The 18,325-nt window shown below is 59.9% G+C and overlaps 1 protein-coding gene across 2 annotated transcripts in view; it reads left to right on the plus strand.

Moving 5' to 3' along the window:
* The window catches only part of sos1 (son of sevenless homolog 1 (Drosophila)), a 100,415-nt gene that overhangs the window by 12,195 nt on the left and 69,895 nt on the right, over positions 1-18,325 (plus strand). For both annotated transcript variants that reach the window (XM_075462392.1, XM_075462393.1), the window contains exons 4-8: positions 1,015-1,179; positions 1,269-1,478; positions 7,101-7,244; positions 7,326-7,436; positions 7,545-7,643. In XM_075462392.1, coding sequence (XP_075318507.1) covers positions 1,015-1,179; positions 1,269-1,478; positions 7,101-7,244; positions 7,326-7,436; positions 7,545-7,643 — 729 coding nt within the window. The remainder of the gene's footprint in view (positions 1-1,014; positions 1,180-1,268; positions 1,479-7,100; positions 7,245-7,325; positions 7,437-7,544; positions 7,644-18,325) is intronic.

The following is an 18,325-nucleotide window of genomic DNA, read 5'->3' on the forward strand; positions in this document are numbered from 1 at the left end:
GGCTGCTCTGACTCGGCTCTGACTCGGCTCTGACTCGGCTGTGACTCGGCTGCTGTGACTCGGCTGCTCTGACTCGGCTGCTCTGACTCGGCTCTGACTCGGCTCTGACTCAGATCTGACTCAGCTGCTGTGACTCGGTTGCTCTGACTCGGCTCTGACTCGGCTCTGACTCGGCTGCTGTGACTCGGCTGCTCTTACTCGGCTCTGACTCGGCTGCTGTGACTCGGATCTGACTCGGCTGCTCTTACTCGGCTCTGACTCGGATCTGACTCGGCTGCTCTGACTCGGCTCTGACTCGGCTGCTGTGACTCGGCTGCTGTGACTCGGCTGCTCTTACTCGGCTCTGACTCGGCTCTGACTCGGCTGCTGTGACTCGGCTGCTCTGACTCGGCTGCTCTGACTCGGCTGCTCTTACTCGGCTGCTGTGACTCGGCTGCTCTGACTCGGCTGCTGTGACTCGGCTCTGACTCGGCTGCTGTGACTCGGCTCTGACTCGGCGGCTCTGACTCGGCTGCTCTGACTCGGCTGCTCTGACTCGGCTGCTCTTACTCGGCTCTGACTCGGCTGCTCTGACTCGGCTCTGACTCGGCTGCTGTGACTCGGCTCTGACTCGGCTCTGACTCGGCTGCTCTGACTCGGCTGCTCTGACTCGGCTGCTCTTACTCGGCTCTGACTCGGCTCTGACTCGGCTGCTGTGACTCGGCTCTGACTCGGCTGCTCTGACTCGGCTGCTCTTACTCGGCTCTGACTCGGCTGCTGTGACTCGGCTGCTGTGACTCGGCTGTGACTCGGCTGCTCTGACTCGGCTGCTGTGACTCGGCTCTGACTCGGCTGCTGTGACTCGGCTCTGACTCGGCTGCTCTGACTCGGCTGCTCTGACTCGGCTGCTCTTACTCGGCTCTGACTCGGCTGCTCTTACTCGGCTGTGACTCGGCTGCTCTGACTCGGCTGCTCTGACTCGGCTCTGACTCGGCTCTGACTCGTTCCGCTCTGACTCTGGTTTCTTGTGTTCAGGAGGTCCTGGGGTATAAGATCGACCACCAGGTGTCCGTGTACATGGTGGCTGTGTTGGAGTACATCTCTGCTGACATCCTGAAGTTGGCGGGAAACTATGTGAGGAATATCCGACACTATGACATCACCAAACAGGATATCACCGTGGCGATGTGCGCCGACAAGGTGCCGAAACACCCTCTATGATCAAAGCCCTTCCCTCCGTGTGTCACCCCTGCACATATGTGTGTATATGTGTGTGTGTGCACGTGCAGGTGCTGATGGACATGTTCCACCAGGATGAGGATGACATCAGCGGCTTCCCCCTGATGGACGAGGAGCCGTCGGCCAATGAGGAGCAGAGTTACTACGAGCTGGTCCGGAGCTTCATGGCGGACGGGCGTCAGTACCTGAGACAGCTGAACCTGCTGATCAAGGTGTTCAGGGAGCCCTTCAGCTCCAGCCACATGCTGTTCTCCCAGCACGTAAGTATGAGGAGGCAGAACCTGACCATCTGACCATGTGACTGACCATGTGACCGATCATGTGACTGACCATGTGACTGACCATGTGACTGACCATGTGACTGACCATGTGACTGATCATGTGACTGACCATGTGACCGACCATGTGACCGATCATGTGACCGATCATGTGACTGATCATGTGACTGACCATGTGACCGACCATGTGACCGATCATGTGACCGATCATGTGACTGACCATGTGACTGACCACGTGACTGACCATGTGACTGACCATGTGACTGACCATGTGACTGACCATGTGACTGATCATGTGACTGACCATGTGACCGACCATGTGACTGACCATGTGACCGATCATGTGACTGACCATGTGACTGACCATGTGACTGATCATGTGACTGACCATGTGACCGACCATGTGACCGATCATGTGACCGATCATGTGACTGACCATGTGACTGACCACGTGACCGATCATGTGACTGACCATGTGACTGACCATGTGACCGATCATGTGACCGATCATGTGACCGACCATGTGACTGACCATGTGACTGATCATGTGACTGACCATGTGACCGACCATGTGACTGACCATGTGACCGATCATGTGACTGACCATGTGACTGACCATGTGACTGATCATGTGACTGACCATGTGACCGACCATGTGACCGATCATGTGACCGATCATGTGACTGACCATGTGACTGACCACGTGACTGACCATGTGACTGACCATGTGACTGACCATGTGACTGACCATGTGACTGACCACGTGACCGATCATGTGACTGACCATGTGACTGACCATGTGACTGATCATGTGACTGACCATGTGACTGACCATGTGACTGACCATGTGACCGATCATGTGACCGATCATGTGACTGACCACGTGACTGACCACGTGACCGATCATGTGACTGACCATGTGACTGATCATGTGACTGACCATGTGACCGATCATGTGACTGACCACGTGACTGACCACGTGACCGATCATGTGACTGACCATGTGACTGACCATGTGACCGATCATGTGACTGACCATGTGACCGATCATGTGACTGACCACGTGACTGACCACGTGACCGATCATGTGACTGACCATGTGACTGACCACGTGACCGATCATGTGACTGACCATGTGACTGACCATGTGACCGATCATGTGACTGACCACGTGACCGATCATGTGACTGACCATGTGACTGACCATGTGACCGATCATGTGACTGACCATGTGACTGACCATGTGACTGACCATGTGACTGACCACGTGACCGATCATGTGACTGACCATGTGACTGACCATGTGACTGATCATGTGACTGACCATGTGACTGACCATGTGACCGATCATGTGACCGACCATGTGACCGATCATGTGACTGACCATGTGACTGACCATGTGACTGACCATGTGACCGATCATGTGACCGATCATGTGACTGACCACGTGACTGACCACGTGACCGATCATGTGACTGACCATGTGACTGATCATGTGACTGACCATGTGACCGATCATGTGACTGACCACGTGACTGACCACGTGACCGATCATGTGACTGACCATGTGACTGACCATGTGACCGATCATGTGACTGACCATGTGACCGATCATGTGACTGACCACGTGACTGACCACGTGACCGATCATGTGACTGACCATGTGACTGACCATGTGACTGATCATGTGACTGACCATGTGACCGATCATGTGACTGACCATGTGACCGACCATGTGACTGACCATGTGACCGACCATGTGACTGATCATGTGACTGACCATGTGACTGACCATGTGACTGACCATGTGACCGACCATGTGACTGACCATGTCACTGACCATGTGACCGATCACGTGACTGACCATGTGACCGATCACGTGACTGACCATATGACCGACCATGTGACTGACCATGTGACCGACCATGTGACCGATCATGTGACTGACCATGTGACCGATCATGTGACCGACCATGTGACCGACCATGTGACCGATCATGTGACTGACCATGTGACCGATCATGTGACCGACCATGTGGCTGACCATGTGACTGACCATGTGACTGACCATGTGACCGATCATGTGACTGACCATGTGACTGACCATGTGACTGATCATGTGACCGATCATGTGACTGATCATGTGACCGATCATGTGACTGACCATGTGACATGCTACATACTACATGATAAATACTGCATACTACATGCAACATGCTACATACTACATGCTAAATACTGCATACTCCATGCAAAATGCTGCATGCTACATCCTACATGCTACATGCTACATAATGCATACTACATGCTGCATACTACATTCTACATGCTACATGCTACATGCTACATACTGCATACTACATGCTACATACTGCATACTACATGCTACATACTACATGCTACATGCTGCATACTACATGCTAAATACTGCATACTACATGCAACATGCTATATACTACATACTGAATGCTACATGCTACATACTACATGCTACATAATGCATACTACATGCTACATAATGCATACTACATGCTACATGCTGCGTGCTACATCCTACCTGCTACATGCTACATAATGCATGCTATATGCTACATGCTACATACTGCATGCTACCTACTACATGCTACATGCTACATACTGCATGCTACATCCTACCTGCTACATGCTACATACTGCATGCTACATGCTACATGCTACATACTACATACTGCATGCTACATGCTACATACTGCATACTGCATAGTACATACTACATACTTCCATACTGCATACTCATCGATCAGACAGTATGCAGAGTGTTTACCCACAATGCATTTTGCTCCTGCCCGAGCCGAAATCAGCCGGCCTGAAGCTGATTTCTCTTAAGCTCTAAAGTCTGTAAACTTTAGCAACATTTGAAACATTTTCAGGTGAGAAAGTAGTCGTTTAGATCCCCAACGTGTTGAAAACCTGACAAAATACCGGCTGTTTACAATTTTGTTCCCACGAATTTGGCGCTACTAAAGCTAGCCGCAGTGAGCAACGCACTTCCGGTTATTTTCACCAAATAAAATACCCGTTGCCTTTTATCATAGGGAAAGCCATTACCATACAATTGGTGCTTTTGTTTTGAAAACAGGAAGTGAACCTACCCTCGTTGTAGCTAGCTTGAAACTGCCGTTTTGACAGGAAATGACGATCGGTGACGTCACGTTACGTTGCATCTTGGGTAGTTTGTGTATGAGTAGTAACCTCATGATGCATACCCAACATTTAGGAGAATCTAGTATGCATCCGGGAACTTCTGATTACTAAAACTCGCATACTAACTCAGAAAGTTAGTAGGAGAAGTATGCGGTTTCGAACACAGCCCATGTGACTTATCCTGACTCTGACCATGTGACTGATCATGTGACTGACCATGTGACTGACCATGTGACTGACCATGTGACCGATCATGTGACTGACCATGTGACTGACCATGTGACTGACCATGTGACCGACCATGTGACCGACCATGTGACCGATCATGTGACTGACCATGTGACCGATCATGTGACTGACCATGTGACCGATCATGTGACTGACCATGTGACTGATCATGTGACCGACCATGTGACCGATCATGTGACTGACCATGTGACTGACCATGTGACCGACCATGTGACCGACCATGTGACTGACCATGTGACTGATCATGTGACTGACCATGTGACTGACCATGTGACTGACCATGTGACTGATCATGTGACTGACCATGTGACTGATCATGTGACTGACCATGTGACTGACCATGTGACCGACCATGTGACCGACCATGTGACTGACCATGTGACCGATCATGTGACTGACCATGTCACTGACCATGTGACCGATCATGTGACTGACCATGTGACCGATCATGTGACTGATCATGTGACTGATCATGTGACTGATCATGTGACTGACCATGTGACTGACCATGTGACTGATCATGTGACTGACCATGTGACCGACCATGTGACCGATCATGTGACTGACCATGTGACCGACCATGTGACCGATCATGTGACTGACCATGTGACTGACCATGTGACCGACCATGTGACTGACCATGTGACCGACCATGTGACCGATCATGTGACTGACCATGTGACCGATCATGTGACTGACCATGTGACTGATCATGTGACCAATCATGTGACTGACCATGTGACATGCTACATACTACATGCTAAATACTGCATACTACATGCAACATGCTACATACTACATACTACATACTGAATACTACATGCTACATGCTGCATGCTACATAATGCATACTACATGCTACATGCTGCATGCTACATCCTACATGCTACATGCTACATAATGCATACTACATGCTGCATACTACATTCTACATGCTACATGCTACATGCTGCATGCTACATAATGCATACTACATGCTACATACTACATGCTACATGCTGCATACTACATGCTAAATACTGCATACTACATGCAACATGCTATATACTACATACTGAATGCTACATGCTACATACTACATGCTACATAATGCATACTACATGCTACATAATGCATACTACATGCTACATGCTGCGTGCTACATCCTACCTGCTACATGCTATATGCTACATACTGCATGCTACATACTACATGCTACATGCTGCGTGCTACATCCTACCTGCTACATGCTATATGCTACATACTGCATGCTACATGCTACATACTACATGCTACATGCTGCATACTGCATGCTACATACTACATGCTACATGCTGCATACTGCATGCTACATCCTACCTGCTACATGCTGCATACTGCATGCTACATGCTACCTGCTACATGCTACATACTGCATGCTACATGCTACCTGCTACATGCTGCATACTGCATACTGCATAGTACATACTTCCATACTGCATACTCATCGATCAGACAGTATGCAGAGTGTTTACCCACAATGCATTTTGCTCCTGCCCGAGCCTAAATCAGCCGGCCTGAAGCTGATTTCTCTTAAGCTCTAAACTCTGTAAACTTTAGCAACATTTGAAACATTTTCAGGTGAGAAAGTAGTCGTTTAGATCCCCAACGTGTTGAAAACCTGACAAAATACCGGCTATTTACAATTTTGTTCCCACGAATTCGGCGCTACTAAAGCTAGCCGCAGTGAGCTAACGCACTTCCTGTTATTTTCACCAAATAAAATACCCGTTGCCTTTTATCATAGGGAAAGCCATTACCATACAATTGGTGCTTTTGTTTTGGAAACAGGAAGTGAACCTACCCTCGTTGTAGCTAGCTTGAAACTGCCGTTATGACAGGAAATGACGATCGGCGACGTCACGTTACGTTGCATCTTGGGTAGTTTGAGTATGAGTAGTAACCTCATGATGCATACCCAACATTTAGGAGAATCTAGGATGCATCCGGGAACTTCTGCTTACTCAAACTCGCATACTAACTCAGAAAGTTAGTAGGAGAAGAATGCGGTTTCGAACACAGCCCATGTGACTTATCCTGACTCTGACCATGTGACCATGTGACTTATCCTGACTCTGACCATGTGACCATGTGACTTATCCTGACTCTGACCATGTGACTGATCATGTGACATGTGACGTATGGGTCCTTTAGGACGTGGACAGCATCTTCAGCCGCATCGTGGACATCCACGAGGTGACGGTGAAGCTTTCGGGTCTGATCGAGGACACGGTGGAGATGACGGACGAAGGAAGCCCCCATCCTCTGGTGGGGAGCTGCTTCGAGGACCTGGCTGAGGTGGGAGACCCGGGGACCTGATGATGGGGGCTCAGGTGGTTGGTAGATCTGTGATCATGTGACCTGTGATGTCATCCACAGGAGCTGGCCTTTGACCCCTATGAGACGTACGGGCAGGACATCCTGCGGCCCGGCTTCCACCAACACTTCCTGAGTCAGGTGTCCAAACCGGGAGCCTCCTTCCACCTGCAGGTAAGCCCCGCCCCCTGCGCGTCTGATTGGTCCGTGGTCATGTGACCTCTGATCATGCTGGTGATGAGTTATTGTAGTCCTAACTGAAGCCTGTGTGTGTGCACTCAGTCCATCTGTGAAGGCTTCAAAGAGGCTGTTCAGTACGTCCTGCCCCGGCTGCTGCTGACCCCCGTTTACCACTGCCTGCACCTGTTCGAGATCCTCAAGGTGAGCCTCAAAACATGAAATAACAAGTTTTATTAGAGTAAAACACAGAAATATCAAGTTTTATTAGAGTAAAAGACCGAAATACAGTGGAAACCTTCTATAGTAATCACGTTGGTCCAGAGCCAATTTGAACACTATAAGAGGTTGATTACTAAAACCGTCCATCCATCCATCCATCCATCCATCCATCCATCCATCCATCCATCCATCCATCATCTTCCGCTGCTCCGGGGGTCGGGTCGCGGGGGCAGCAGCTTGAGCAAAGAGACCCAGGCGTCCCTGTCCCCGGCCACTTCCTCCAGCTCTTCTGGGGGGACCCCGAGGCGTTCCCAGGCCAGCCGAGAGACATAGTCTCTCCAACGTGTCCTGGGTCTTCCCCGGGGTCTCCTCCCAGTGGGACGGGCCCGGAACACCTCACCGGGGAGGCGTACAGGAGGCATCCTAACCAGATGCCCCAGGAGGCATCCTAACCAGATGCCCCAGGAGGCACTCTCACCAGATGCCCCAGGAGGCATCCTAACCAGATGCCCCAGGAGGCATCCTAACCAGATGCCCCAGGAGGCATCCTAACCAGATGCCCCAGGAGGCACTCTCACCAGATGCCCCAGGAGGCATCCTAACCAGATGCCCCAGGAGGCATCCTAACCAGATGCCCCAGGAGGGATCCTAACCAGATGCCCCAGGAGGCACCCTAACCAGATGCCCCAGGAGGCATCCTAACCAGATGCCCCAGGAGGCGTCCTAACCAGATGCCCCAGGAGGCATCCTAACCAGATGCCCCAGGAGGCATTCTCACCAGATGCCCGAGCCACCTCATCTGACTCCTCTCGATGCGGAGGAGCAGCGGTTCTACTCCGAGCCCCTCCCGGATGACCGAGCTTCTCACCCTATCTCTAAGGGAGAGCCCAGACACCCTGCGGAGGAAACTCATTTCGGCCGCTTGTATTCGCGATCTCGTTCTTTCGGTCACTACCCACAGCTCGTGACCATAGGTGAGGGTAGGATCTCGTTCTTTCGGTCCTTACCCACAGCTCGTGACCATAGGTGAGGGTAGGATCTCGTTCTTTCGGTCACTACCCACAGCTCGTGACCATAGGTGAGGGTAGGATCTCGTTCTTTCGGTCACTACCCACAGCTCGTGACCATAGGTGAGGGTAGGAACATAGATTGACCGGTAAATGGAGAGCTTGGCCTTCTGGCTCAGCTCTTCACCACGACGGGCCGGTGCAGAGCCCGCATCACTGCAGACGCCGCACCGATCCGTCTGTCAATCTCCTGTTCCATTCGTCCCTCACTCGTGAACAAGACCCCGAGATACTTGAACTCCTCCACTCATCTCATCTCATCGCATTCCCGACCCGGAGAGAGCATTCCATCCTTTTCCGGCCGAGGACCATAGTCTCAGATTTGGAGGTGCTGATTCTCATCCCAGCCGCTTCACACTCGGCTGCGAACCGCTCCAGTGAGAGCTGAAGGTCACGGCCTGAGGACGCCAACAGAACCACATCGTCCGCAAAAAGCAGAGACCCGATTCTGAGGTCGCCAAAACGGACCCCCTCAACGCCCTGGCTGCGCCTAGAAATTCTGTCCATAAAAATTATGAACAGAATCGGTGACAAAGGGCAGCCCTGACGGAGTCCAACCCTCACAGGAAACATGTCCGACTTACTGCCGGCAATGCGGACCAAACTCTGACACCGGTCACACAGAGACCGAACAGCCCATATCAAGGAGTCCGGCACTCCATACTCCCGGAGCACCCCCCACAAGAGTCCCCGAGGGACACGGTGGAACGCCTTCTCCAAGTCCACAAAACACATGTAGACCGGTTGGGCGAACTCCCATGCTCCCTCCAGGATCCTGCCGAGGGTATAGAGCTGGTCCACTGTTCCACGGCCAGGACGAAAACCACACTGCACCTCCTGAATCCGAGATTCGATTATCCGGCGGATCCTCCTCTCCAGTACCCCCGAAAAGACCTTACCAGGGAGGCTGAGGAGTGTGATCCCCCTATAGTTGGAACACACCCTCCGGTCCCCCTTTTTAAAGAGGGGGACCACCACCCCGATCTGCCAGTCCAGAGGCACTGCCCCCGATGTCCACGCGATGCTGCAGAGGCGTGTCAACCAAGACAGCCCCACAACATCCAGAGCCTTGAGGAACTCAGGACGGACCTCATCCCCCCCCGGGGCCACCGAGGAGTTTTTTGACCACCTCGGCCCCAGAAATGGGAGGCCCCATGTCCGAGCTCCCCAACTCTGCTTCCTCATCGGAAGGCGTGTCGGTAGGATTGAGGAGGCCCTCGAAGTATTCCCCCCACCGACTCACGACGTCCCTAGTTGAAGTCAGCAGAGCCCCGCCCTCACCATACACGGTGTTGACGGTGCACCGCTCCCCCCCCCCCCGAGCCGCCGGATGGTGGACCAGAATCTCCTCGAGGCCGTCCGGAAGTCGTTCTCCATGGCCTCCCCGAACTCCTCCCAAGCCCGAGTTTTTGCCTCAGCAACCGCCGAGGCCGCGTTCCGCTTGGCCTGTCGGTACCCATCAGCTGCTTCCAGAGTCCCACTGGCCAAAAAGGCCCAATAGGACTCCTTCTTCAGCTTGACGGCTTCCCTCACCACTGGGGTCCACCAGCGGGTTCGGGGGTTGCCGCCACGACAGGCACCGACCACCTTACGGCCACAGCTCCGGTCGGCCGCCTCATAAATGGAGGCACGGAACATGGCCCATTCGGGCTCAATGTCCCCCACCTCCCTCGGGACATGGCTGAAGCTCTGCCGGAGGTGGGAGTTGAAACTCCTCCTTTCAGGGGATTCCGCCAGCCGTTCCCAACAGACCCTCACAATACGTTTGGGCCTGCCAGGTCTGACCGGCTTCCTCCCCCACCAGCGGAGCCAGCTCACCACCAGGTGGTGATCAGTTGAACACGGTGTCCAAAAGTATTATTCATCATACGGGTTTTTATGAGCTGTTCTTTGTCTGGTCCCTCATCTAGGATCTGTTTGCCATGGGTGACCCTACCAGGGGCTTAAAGCCCCAGACAACATAGCTCCCAGACTCATTGGGACACGCAAACCCCCCCACCACGGTAAGGTGACAGCTCAAGGGGAGGAATTTGTATTATTTTATTTTTTTTTACTATTTTATTTTTTACTCCCTTGATTCCTTTCTGGACGTCTGCTTCTGCCTCGCTAGCTAACGTAACGAGTTGACACCGGGCAGCAAGCCGAGATGCTGCGGCGAAGCTTGGCATTCCTCAGGCTACCTTGTGTAGTCTAATTAAGCAACGAGAGACAGTCATGAATGCTAACGACGGAGAAAGAAAACGACGGCGCCTGGGAAAAGCACCTGAGGAATGCCATGTCGTTGGCTCGTTTTTGGTAACTTGTCATACGCCTCGAGGAGACTACGTTTTTCATTCAGAGAAAATTACTTCCTTTTTCCAGCCATGATTTGCGCGCTTGCTGCCCGGTGTCAGCTCGTTACGTTAGCTAGCGAGGAAGAAGCATAGGGCGGGAGCATAGGGCAGGAGCATAGGGCGGGAGCATAGGGCTGAAGCATAGGGAGGGAGCATAGGGCGGGAGCATAGGGCGGGAGCATAGGGCGGGAGGATAGGGCAGGAGCATAGGGCGGGAGGACAGGGCTGAAGCATAGGGCTGAAGCATAGGGAGGGAGCATAGGGCGGGAGCATAGGGCTGGAGCATAGGGCTGAAGCATAGGGCTGAAGCATAGGGCGGGAGCATAGGGCGGGAGCATAGGGAGGGAGCATAGGGCTGGAGCATAGGGCGGGAGCATAGGGCTGAAGCATAGGGCTGGGGCATAGGGCTGGAGCATAGGGCGGGAGCATAGGGCTGAAGCATAGGGCGGGAGGATAGGGCTGGAGCATAGGGCTGAAGCATAGGGCGGGAGCACAGGGCGGGAGGACAGGGCAGGAGCATAGGGCGGGAGCATAGGGCGGGAGCATAGGGCTGAAGCATAGGGCTGAAGCATAGGGCGGGAGCATAGGGCGGGAGCATAGGGCTGGGGCATAGGGCGGGAGCATAGGGCTGGGGCATAGGGCTGGGGCATAGGGCGGGAGCATAGGGCTGGGGCATAGGGCTGGGGCATAGGGCTGGGGCATAGGGCTGGGGCATAGGGCGGGAGCATAGGGCTGGGGCATAGGGCTGGGGCATAGGGCGGGAGCATAGGGCTGGGGCATAGGGCTGGGGCATAGGGCTGGGGCATAGGGCTGGGGCATAGGGCTGGGGCATAGGGCGGGGGCATAGGGCGGGAGGACAGGGCGGGAGCATAGGGCGGGAGCATAGGGCGGGGGCATAGGGCGGGAGCACAGGGCGGGGGCACAGGGCGGGAGCATAGGGCTGGGGCATAGGGCTGGGGCATAGGGCGGGAGCATAGGGCTGGGGCATAGGGCTGGGGCATAGGGCTGGGGCATAGGGCTGGGGCATAGGGCTGGGGCATAGGGCGGGGGCATAGGGCGGGAGCATAGGGCTGGGGCATAGGGCTGGGGCATAGGGCGGCAGCATAGGGCTGGGGCATAGGGCTGGGGCATAGGGCTGGGGCATAGGGCTGGGGCATAGGGCTGGGGCATAGGGCGGGGGCATAGGGCGGGAGGACAGGGCGGGAGCATAGGGCGGGAGCATAGGGCGGGGGCATAGGGCGGGAGCACAGGGCGAGAGCACAGGGCGGGAGGACAGGGCGGGAGCATAGGGCTGGAGCATAGGGCTGGGGCATAGGGCTGGGGCATAGGGCGGGGGCATAGGGCGGGAGCATAGGGCTGGGGCATAGGGCTGGGGCATAGGGCGGGAGCATAGGGCTGGGGCATAGGGCTGGGGCATAGGGCGGGGGCATAGGGCGGGAGCATAGGGCTGGGGCATAGGGCGGGGGCATAGGGCGGGAGCATAGGGCTGGGGCATAGGGCTGGGGCATAGGGCGGGAGCATAGGGCTGGGGCATAGGGCTGGGGCATAGGGCTGGGGCATAGGGCTGGGGCATAGGGCTGGGGCATAGGGCGGGGGCATAGGGCGGGGGCATAGGGCTGGGGCATAGGGCGGGAGCATAGGGCTGGGGCATAGGGCTGGGGCATAGGGCGGGAGCATAGGGCTGGGGCATAGGGCTGGGGCATAGGGCTGGGGCATAGGGCTGGGGCATAGGGCTGGGGCATAGGGCTGGGGCATAGGGCGGGGGCATAGGGCGGGGGCATAGGGCTGGGGCATAGGGCGGGAGCATAGGGCGGGGGCATAGGGCTGGGGCATAGGGCTGGGGCATAGGGCGGGAGCATAGGGCTGGGGCATAGGGCGGGGGCATAGGGCGGGAGCATAGGGCGGGAGCATAGGGCTGGGGCATAGGGCTGGGGCATAGGGCGGGGGCATAGGGCTGGGGCATAGGGCTGGGGCATAGGGCGGGAGCATAGGGCGGGAGCACAGGGCGAGAGCACAGGGCGGGAGGACAGGGCGAGAGGACAGGGCGGGAGCACAGGGCGGGAGGACAGGGCGGGAGCATAGGGCGGGAGCACAGGGCGGGAGGACAGGGCGGGAGCACAGGGCGGGAGCACAGGGCGGGAGCACAGGGCGGGAGGACAGGGCGGGAGCACAGGGCGGGAGCACAGGGCGGGAGGACAGGGCGGGAGCATAGGGCTGGGGCATAGGGCTGGGGCATAGGGCGGGAGCATAGGGCTGGGGCATAGGGCGGGAGCATAGGGCGAGAGCATAGGGCGGGAGCATAGGGCGGGAGCATAGGGCGGGAGCATAGGGCTGGAGCATAGGGCGGGAGCATAGGGCGGGAGCATAGGGCGGGAGGACAGGGCGGGAGCACAGGGCGGGAGCATAGGGCTGGGGCATAGGGCGGGGGCATAGGGCGGGAGCATAGGGCGGGAGCATAGGGCTGGGGCATAGGGCTGGGGCATAGGGCGGGAGCATAGGGCTGGGGCATAGGGCTGGGGCATAGGGCTGGGGCATAGGGCTGGGGCATAGGGCTGGGGCATAGGGCGGGAGCATAGGGCTGGGGCATAGGGCGGGGGCATAGGGCGGGAGCATAGGGCTGGGGCATAGGGCTGGGGCATAGGGCGGGAGCATAGGGCGAGAGCATAGGGCGGGAGCATAGGGCGGGAGCACAGGGCGAGAGCACAGGGCGAGAGCACAGGGCGGGAGGATAGGGCGGGAGCACAGGGCGGGAGCACAGGGCGGGAGGATAGGGCGGGAGCACAGGGCGGGAGCACAGGGCGGGAGGATAGGGCGGGGGCATAGGGCGGGAGGATAGGGCGGGGGCATAGGGCGGGAGCACAGGGCGGGAGCATAGGGCGGGAGGATAGGGCGGGGGCATAGGGCGGGAGCACAGGGCGAGAGCACAGGGCGGGAGGACAGGGCGGGAGCATAGGGCTGGAGCATAGGGCTGGGGCATAGGGCTGGGGCATAGGGCGGGGGCATAGGGCGGGAGCATAGGGCTGGGGCATAGGGCTGGGGCATAGGGCTGGGGCATAGGGCGGGGGCATAGGGCTGGGGCATAGGGCTGGGGCATAGGGCGGGAGCATAGGGCGGGAGCACAGGGCGAGAGCACAGGGCGGGAGGACAGGGCGAGAGGACAGGGCGGGAGGACAGGGCGGGAGCATAGGGCGGGAGCACAGGGCGGGAGCACAGGGCGGGAGGATAGGGCGGGAGGATAGGGCGGGAGCACAGGGCGGGAGCACAGGGCGGGAGGACAGGGCGGGAGCACAGGGCTGGGGCACAGGGCGGGAGCACAGGGCGGGAGGACAGGGCGAGAGCACAGGGCGAGAGCACAGGGCGGGAGGATAGGGCGGGAGCACAGGGCGAGAGCACAGGGCGGGAGGATAGGGCGGGAGGATAGGGCGGGAGCACAGGGCGGGAGCACAGGGCGGGAGGACAGGGCGGGAGCACAGGGCGGGAGCACAGGGCGGGAGGACAGGGCGGGAGCACAGGGCGGGAGCACAGGGCGGGAGCACAGGGCGGGAGGACAGGGCGGGAGCACAGGGCGGGAGCACAGGGCGGGAGGACAGGGCGGGAGCATAGGGCTGGGGCATAGGGCTGGGGCATAGGGCGGGAGCATAGGGCTGGGGCATAGGGCGGGAGCATAGGGCGAGAGCATAGGGCGGGAGCATAGGGCGGGAGCACAGGGCGGGAGCACAGGGCGGGAGCATAGGGCTGGGGCATAGGGCGGGGGCATAGGGCGGGAGCATAGGGCGGGAGCATAGGGCTGGGGCATAGGGCTGGGGCATAGGGCGGGAGCATAGGGCTGGGGCATAGGGCTGGGGCATAGGGCTGGGGCATAGGGCTGGGGCATAGGGCTGGGGCATAGGGCGGGAGCATAGGGCTGGGGCATAGGGCGGGGGCATAGGGCGGGAGCATAGGGCTGGGGCATAGGGCTGGGGCATAGGGCGGGAGCATAGGGCGAGAGCATAGGGCGGGAGCATAGGGCGGGAGCACAGGGCGAGAGCACAGGGCGAGAGCACAGGGCGGGAGGATAGGGCGGGAGCACAGGGCGGGAGCACAGGGCGGGAGGATAGGGCGGGAGCACAGGGCGGGAGCACAGGGCGGGAGGATAGGGCGGGGGCATAGGGCGGGAGGATAGGGCGGGGGCATAGGGCGGGAGCACAGGGCGGGAGCACAGGGCGGGAGGACAGGGCGGGAGCACAGGGCGGGAGCACAGGGCGGGAGGACAGGGCGGGAGCACAGGGCGGGAGCACAGGGCGGGAGGACAGGGCGGGAGCATAGGGCTGGGGCATAGGGCTGGGGCATAGGGCTGGGGCATAGGGCGGGAGCATAGGGCTGGGGCATAGGGCGGGAGCATAGGGCGAGAGCATAGGGCGGGAGCATAGGGCGGGAGCATAGGGCTGGAGCATAGGGCGGGAGCATAGGGCGGGAGCATAGGGCGGGAGGACAGGGCGGGAGCACAGGGCGGGAGCATAGGGCTGGGGCATAGGGCGGGGGCATAGGGCGGGAGCATAGGGCGGGAGCATAGGGCTGGGGCATAGGGCTGGGGCATAGGGCGGGAGCATAGGGCTGGGGCATAGGGCTGGGGCATAGGGCTGGGGCATAGGGCTGGGGCATAGGGCTGGGGCATAGGGCTGGGGCATAGGGCGGGGGCATAGGGCGGGAGCATAGGGCTGGGGCATAGGGCTGGGGCATAGGGCGGGAGCATAGGGCGAGAGCATAGGGCGGGAGCATAGGGCGGGAGCACAGGGCGAGAGCACAGGGCGAGAGCACAGGGCGGGAGGATAGGGCGGGAGCACAGGGCGGGAGCACAGGGCGGGAGGATAGGGCGGGAGCACAGGGCGGGAGCACAGGGCGGGAGGATAGGGCGGGGGCATAGGGCGGGAGGATAGGGCGGGGGCATAGGGCGGGAGCACAGGGCGGGAGCACAGGGCGGGAGGATAGGGCGGGGGCATAGGGCGGGAGCACAGGGCGAGAGCACAGGGCGGGAGGACAGGGCGGGAGCATAGGGCTGGAGCATAGGGCTGGGGCATAGGGCTGGGGCATAGGGCGGGGGCATAGGGCGGGAGCATAGGGCTGGGGCATAGGGCTGGGGCATAGGGCTGGGGCATAGGGCGGGGGCATAGGGCTGGGGCATAGGGCTGGGGCATAGGGCGGGAGCATAGGGCGGGAGCACAGGGCGAGAGCACAGGGCGGGAGGACAGGGCGAGAGGACAGGGCGGGAGGACAGGGCGGGAGCATAGGGCGGGAGCACAGGGCGGGAGCACAGGGCGGGAGGATAGGGCGGGAGGATAGGGCGGGAGCACAGGGCGGGAGCACAGGGCGGGAGGACAGGGCGGGAGCACAGGGCTGGGGCACAGGGCGGGAGCACAGGGCGGGAGGACAGGGCGAGAGCACAGGGCGAGAGCACAGGGCGGGAGGATAGGGCGGGAGCACAGGGCGAGAGCACAGGGCGGGAGGATAGGGCGGGAGGATAGGGCGGGAGCACAGGGCGGGAGCACAGGGCGGGAGGACAGGGCGGGAGCACAGGGCGGGAGCACAGGGCGGGAGGACAGGGCGGGAGCACAGGGCGGGAGCACAGGGCGGGAGCACAGGGCGGGAGGATAGGGCGGGAGGACAGGGCGGGAGCACAGGGCGGGAGCACAGGGCGGGAGCACAGGGCGGGAGGACAGGGCGAGAGCACAGGGCGGGAGGACAGGGCGGGAGCACAGGGCGGGAGCATAGGGCTGGGGCATAGGGCTGGGGCATAGGGCGGGAGCACAGGGCTGGGGCACAGGGCTGGGGCATAGGGCTGGGGCATAGGGCGGGGGCATAGGGCTGGGGCATAGGGCTGGGGCATAGGGCGGGGGCATAGGGCTGGGGCATAGGGCTGGGGCATAGGGCGGGAGCACAGGGCGGGAGCACAGGGCGGGAGGACAGGGCGGGAGGACAGGGCGGGAGCACAGGGCGGGAGCACAGGGCGGGAGGATAGGGCGGGAGCACAGGGCGGGAGCACAGGGCGGGAGCACAGGGCGGGAGGACAGGGCGGGAGCACAGGGCTGGGGCACAGGGCGGGAGCACAGGGCGGGAGGACAGGGCGGGAGCACAGGGCGGGAGGACAGGGCGGGAGCACAGGGCGGGAGGACAGGGCGGGAGCACAGGGCGGGAGCACAGGGCGGGAGGACAAGGCGGGAGCACAGGGCGGGAGGACAGGGCGGGAGCACAGGGCGGGAGCACAGGGCTGGGGCACAGGGCTGGGGCATAGGGCGGGAGCACAGGGCTGGGGCATAGGGCTGGGGCACAGGGCGGGAGCACAGGGCGGGAGCACAGGGCGGGAGGACAGGGCGGGAGGATAGGGCGGGAGCACAGGGCGGGAGCACAGGGCGGGAGGACAGGGCGGGAGCACAGGGCGGGAGCACAGGGCTGGAGCACAGGGCGGGAGCACAGGGCGGGAGGATAGGGCGGGAGCATAGGGCGGGAGCACAGGGCGGGAGGACAGGGCGGGAGGATAGGGCGGGAGCACAGGGCGGGAGCACAGGGCGGGAGGATAGGGCGGGAGCACAGGGCGGGAGGACAGGGCGGGAGCACAGGGCGGGAGCACAGGGCGGGAGCACAGGGCGGGAGGATAGGGCGGGAGCACAGGGCGGGAGCACAGGGCGGGAGGACAGGGCGGGAGCACAGGGCGGGAGCACAGGGCGGGAGCACAGGGCGGGAGGACAGGGCGGGAGCACAGGGCGGGAGCACAGGGCGGGAGGATAGGGCGGGAGGACAGGGCGGGAGCACAGGGCGGGAGCACAGGGCGGGAGGATAGGGCGGGAGCACAGGGCGGGAGCACAGGGCGGGAGGATAGGGCGGGAGGACAGGGCGAGAGCACAGGGCGGGAGGACAGGGCGGGAGCACAGGGCGGGAGGACAGGGCGGGAGGACAGGGCGGGAGCACAGGGCGGGAGGACAGGGCGGGAGCACAGGGCTGGGGCACAGGGCGGGAGCACAGGGCGGGAGGACAGGGCGGGAGGATAGGGCGGGAGCACAGGGCGGGAGCACAGGGCGGGAGCACAGGGCTGGAGCACAGGGCGGGAGCACAGGGCGGGAGGACAGGGCGGGAGGACAGGGCGGGAGCACAGGGCGGGAGCACAGGGCGAGAGCACAGGGCGGGAGGACAGGGCGGGAGCATAGGGCTGGGGCATAGGGCTGGGGCATAGGGCGGGAGCATAGGGCTGGGGCATAGGGCTGGGGCATAGGGCGGGGGCATAGGGCTGGGG

This window comes from Odontesthes bonariensis, chromosome 4 (genome assembly GCF_027942865.1).
Source record: "Odontesthes bonariensis isolate fOdoBon6 chromosome 4, fOdoBon6.hap1, whole genome shotgun sequence".
NCBI classification, from domain to species: Eukaryota; Metazoa; Chordata; class Actinopteri; order Atheriniformes; family Atherinopsidae; genus Odontesthes; species Odontesthes bonariensis.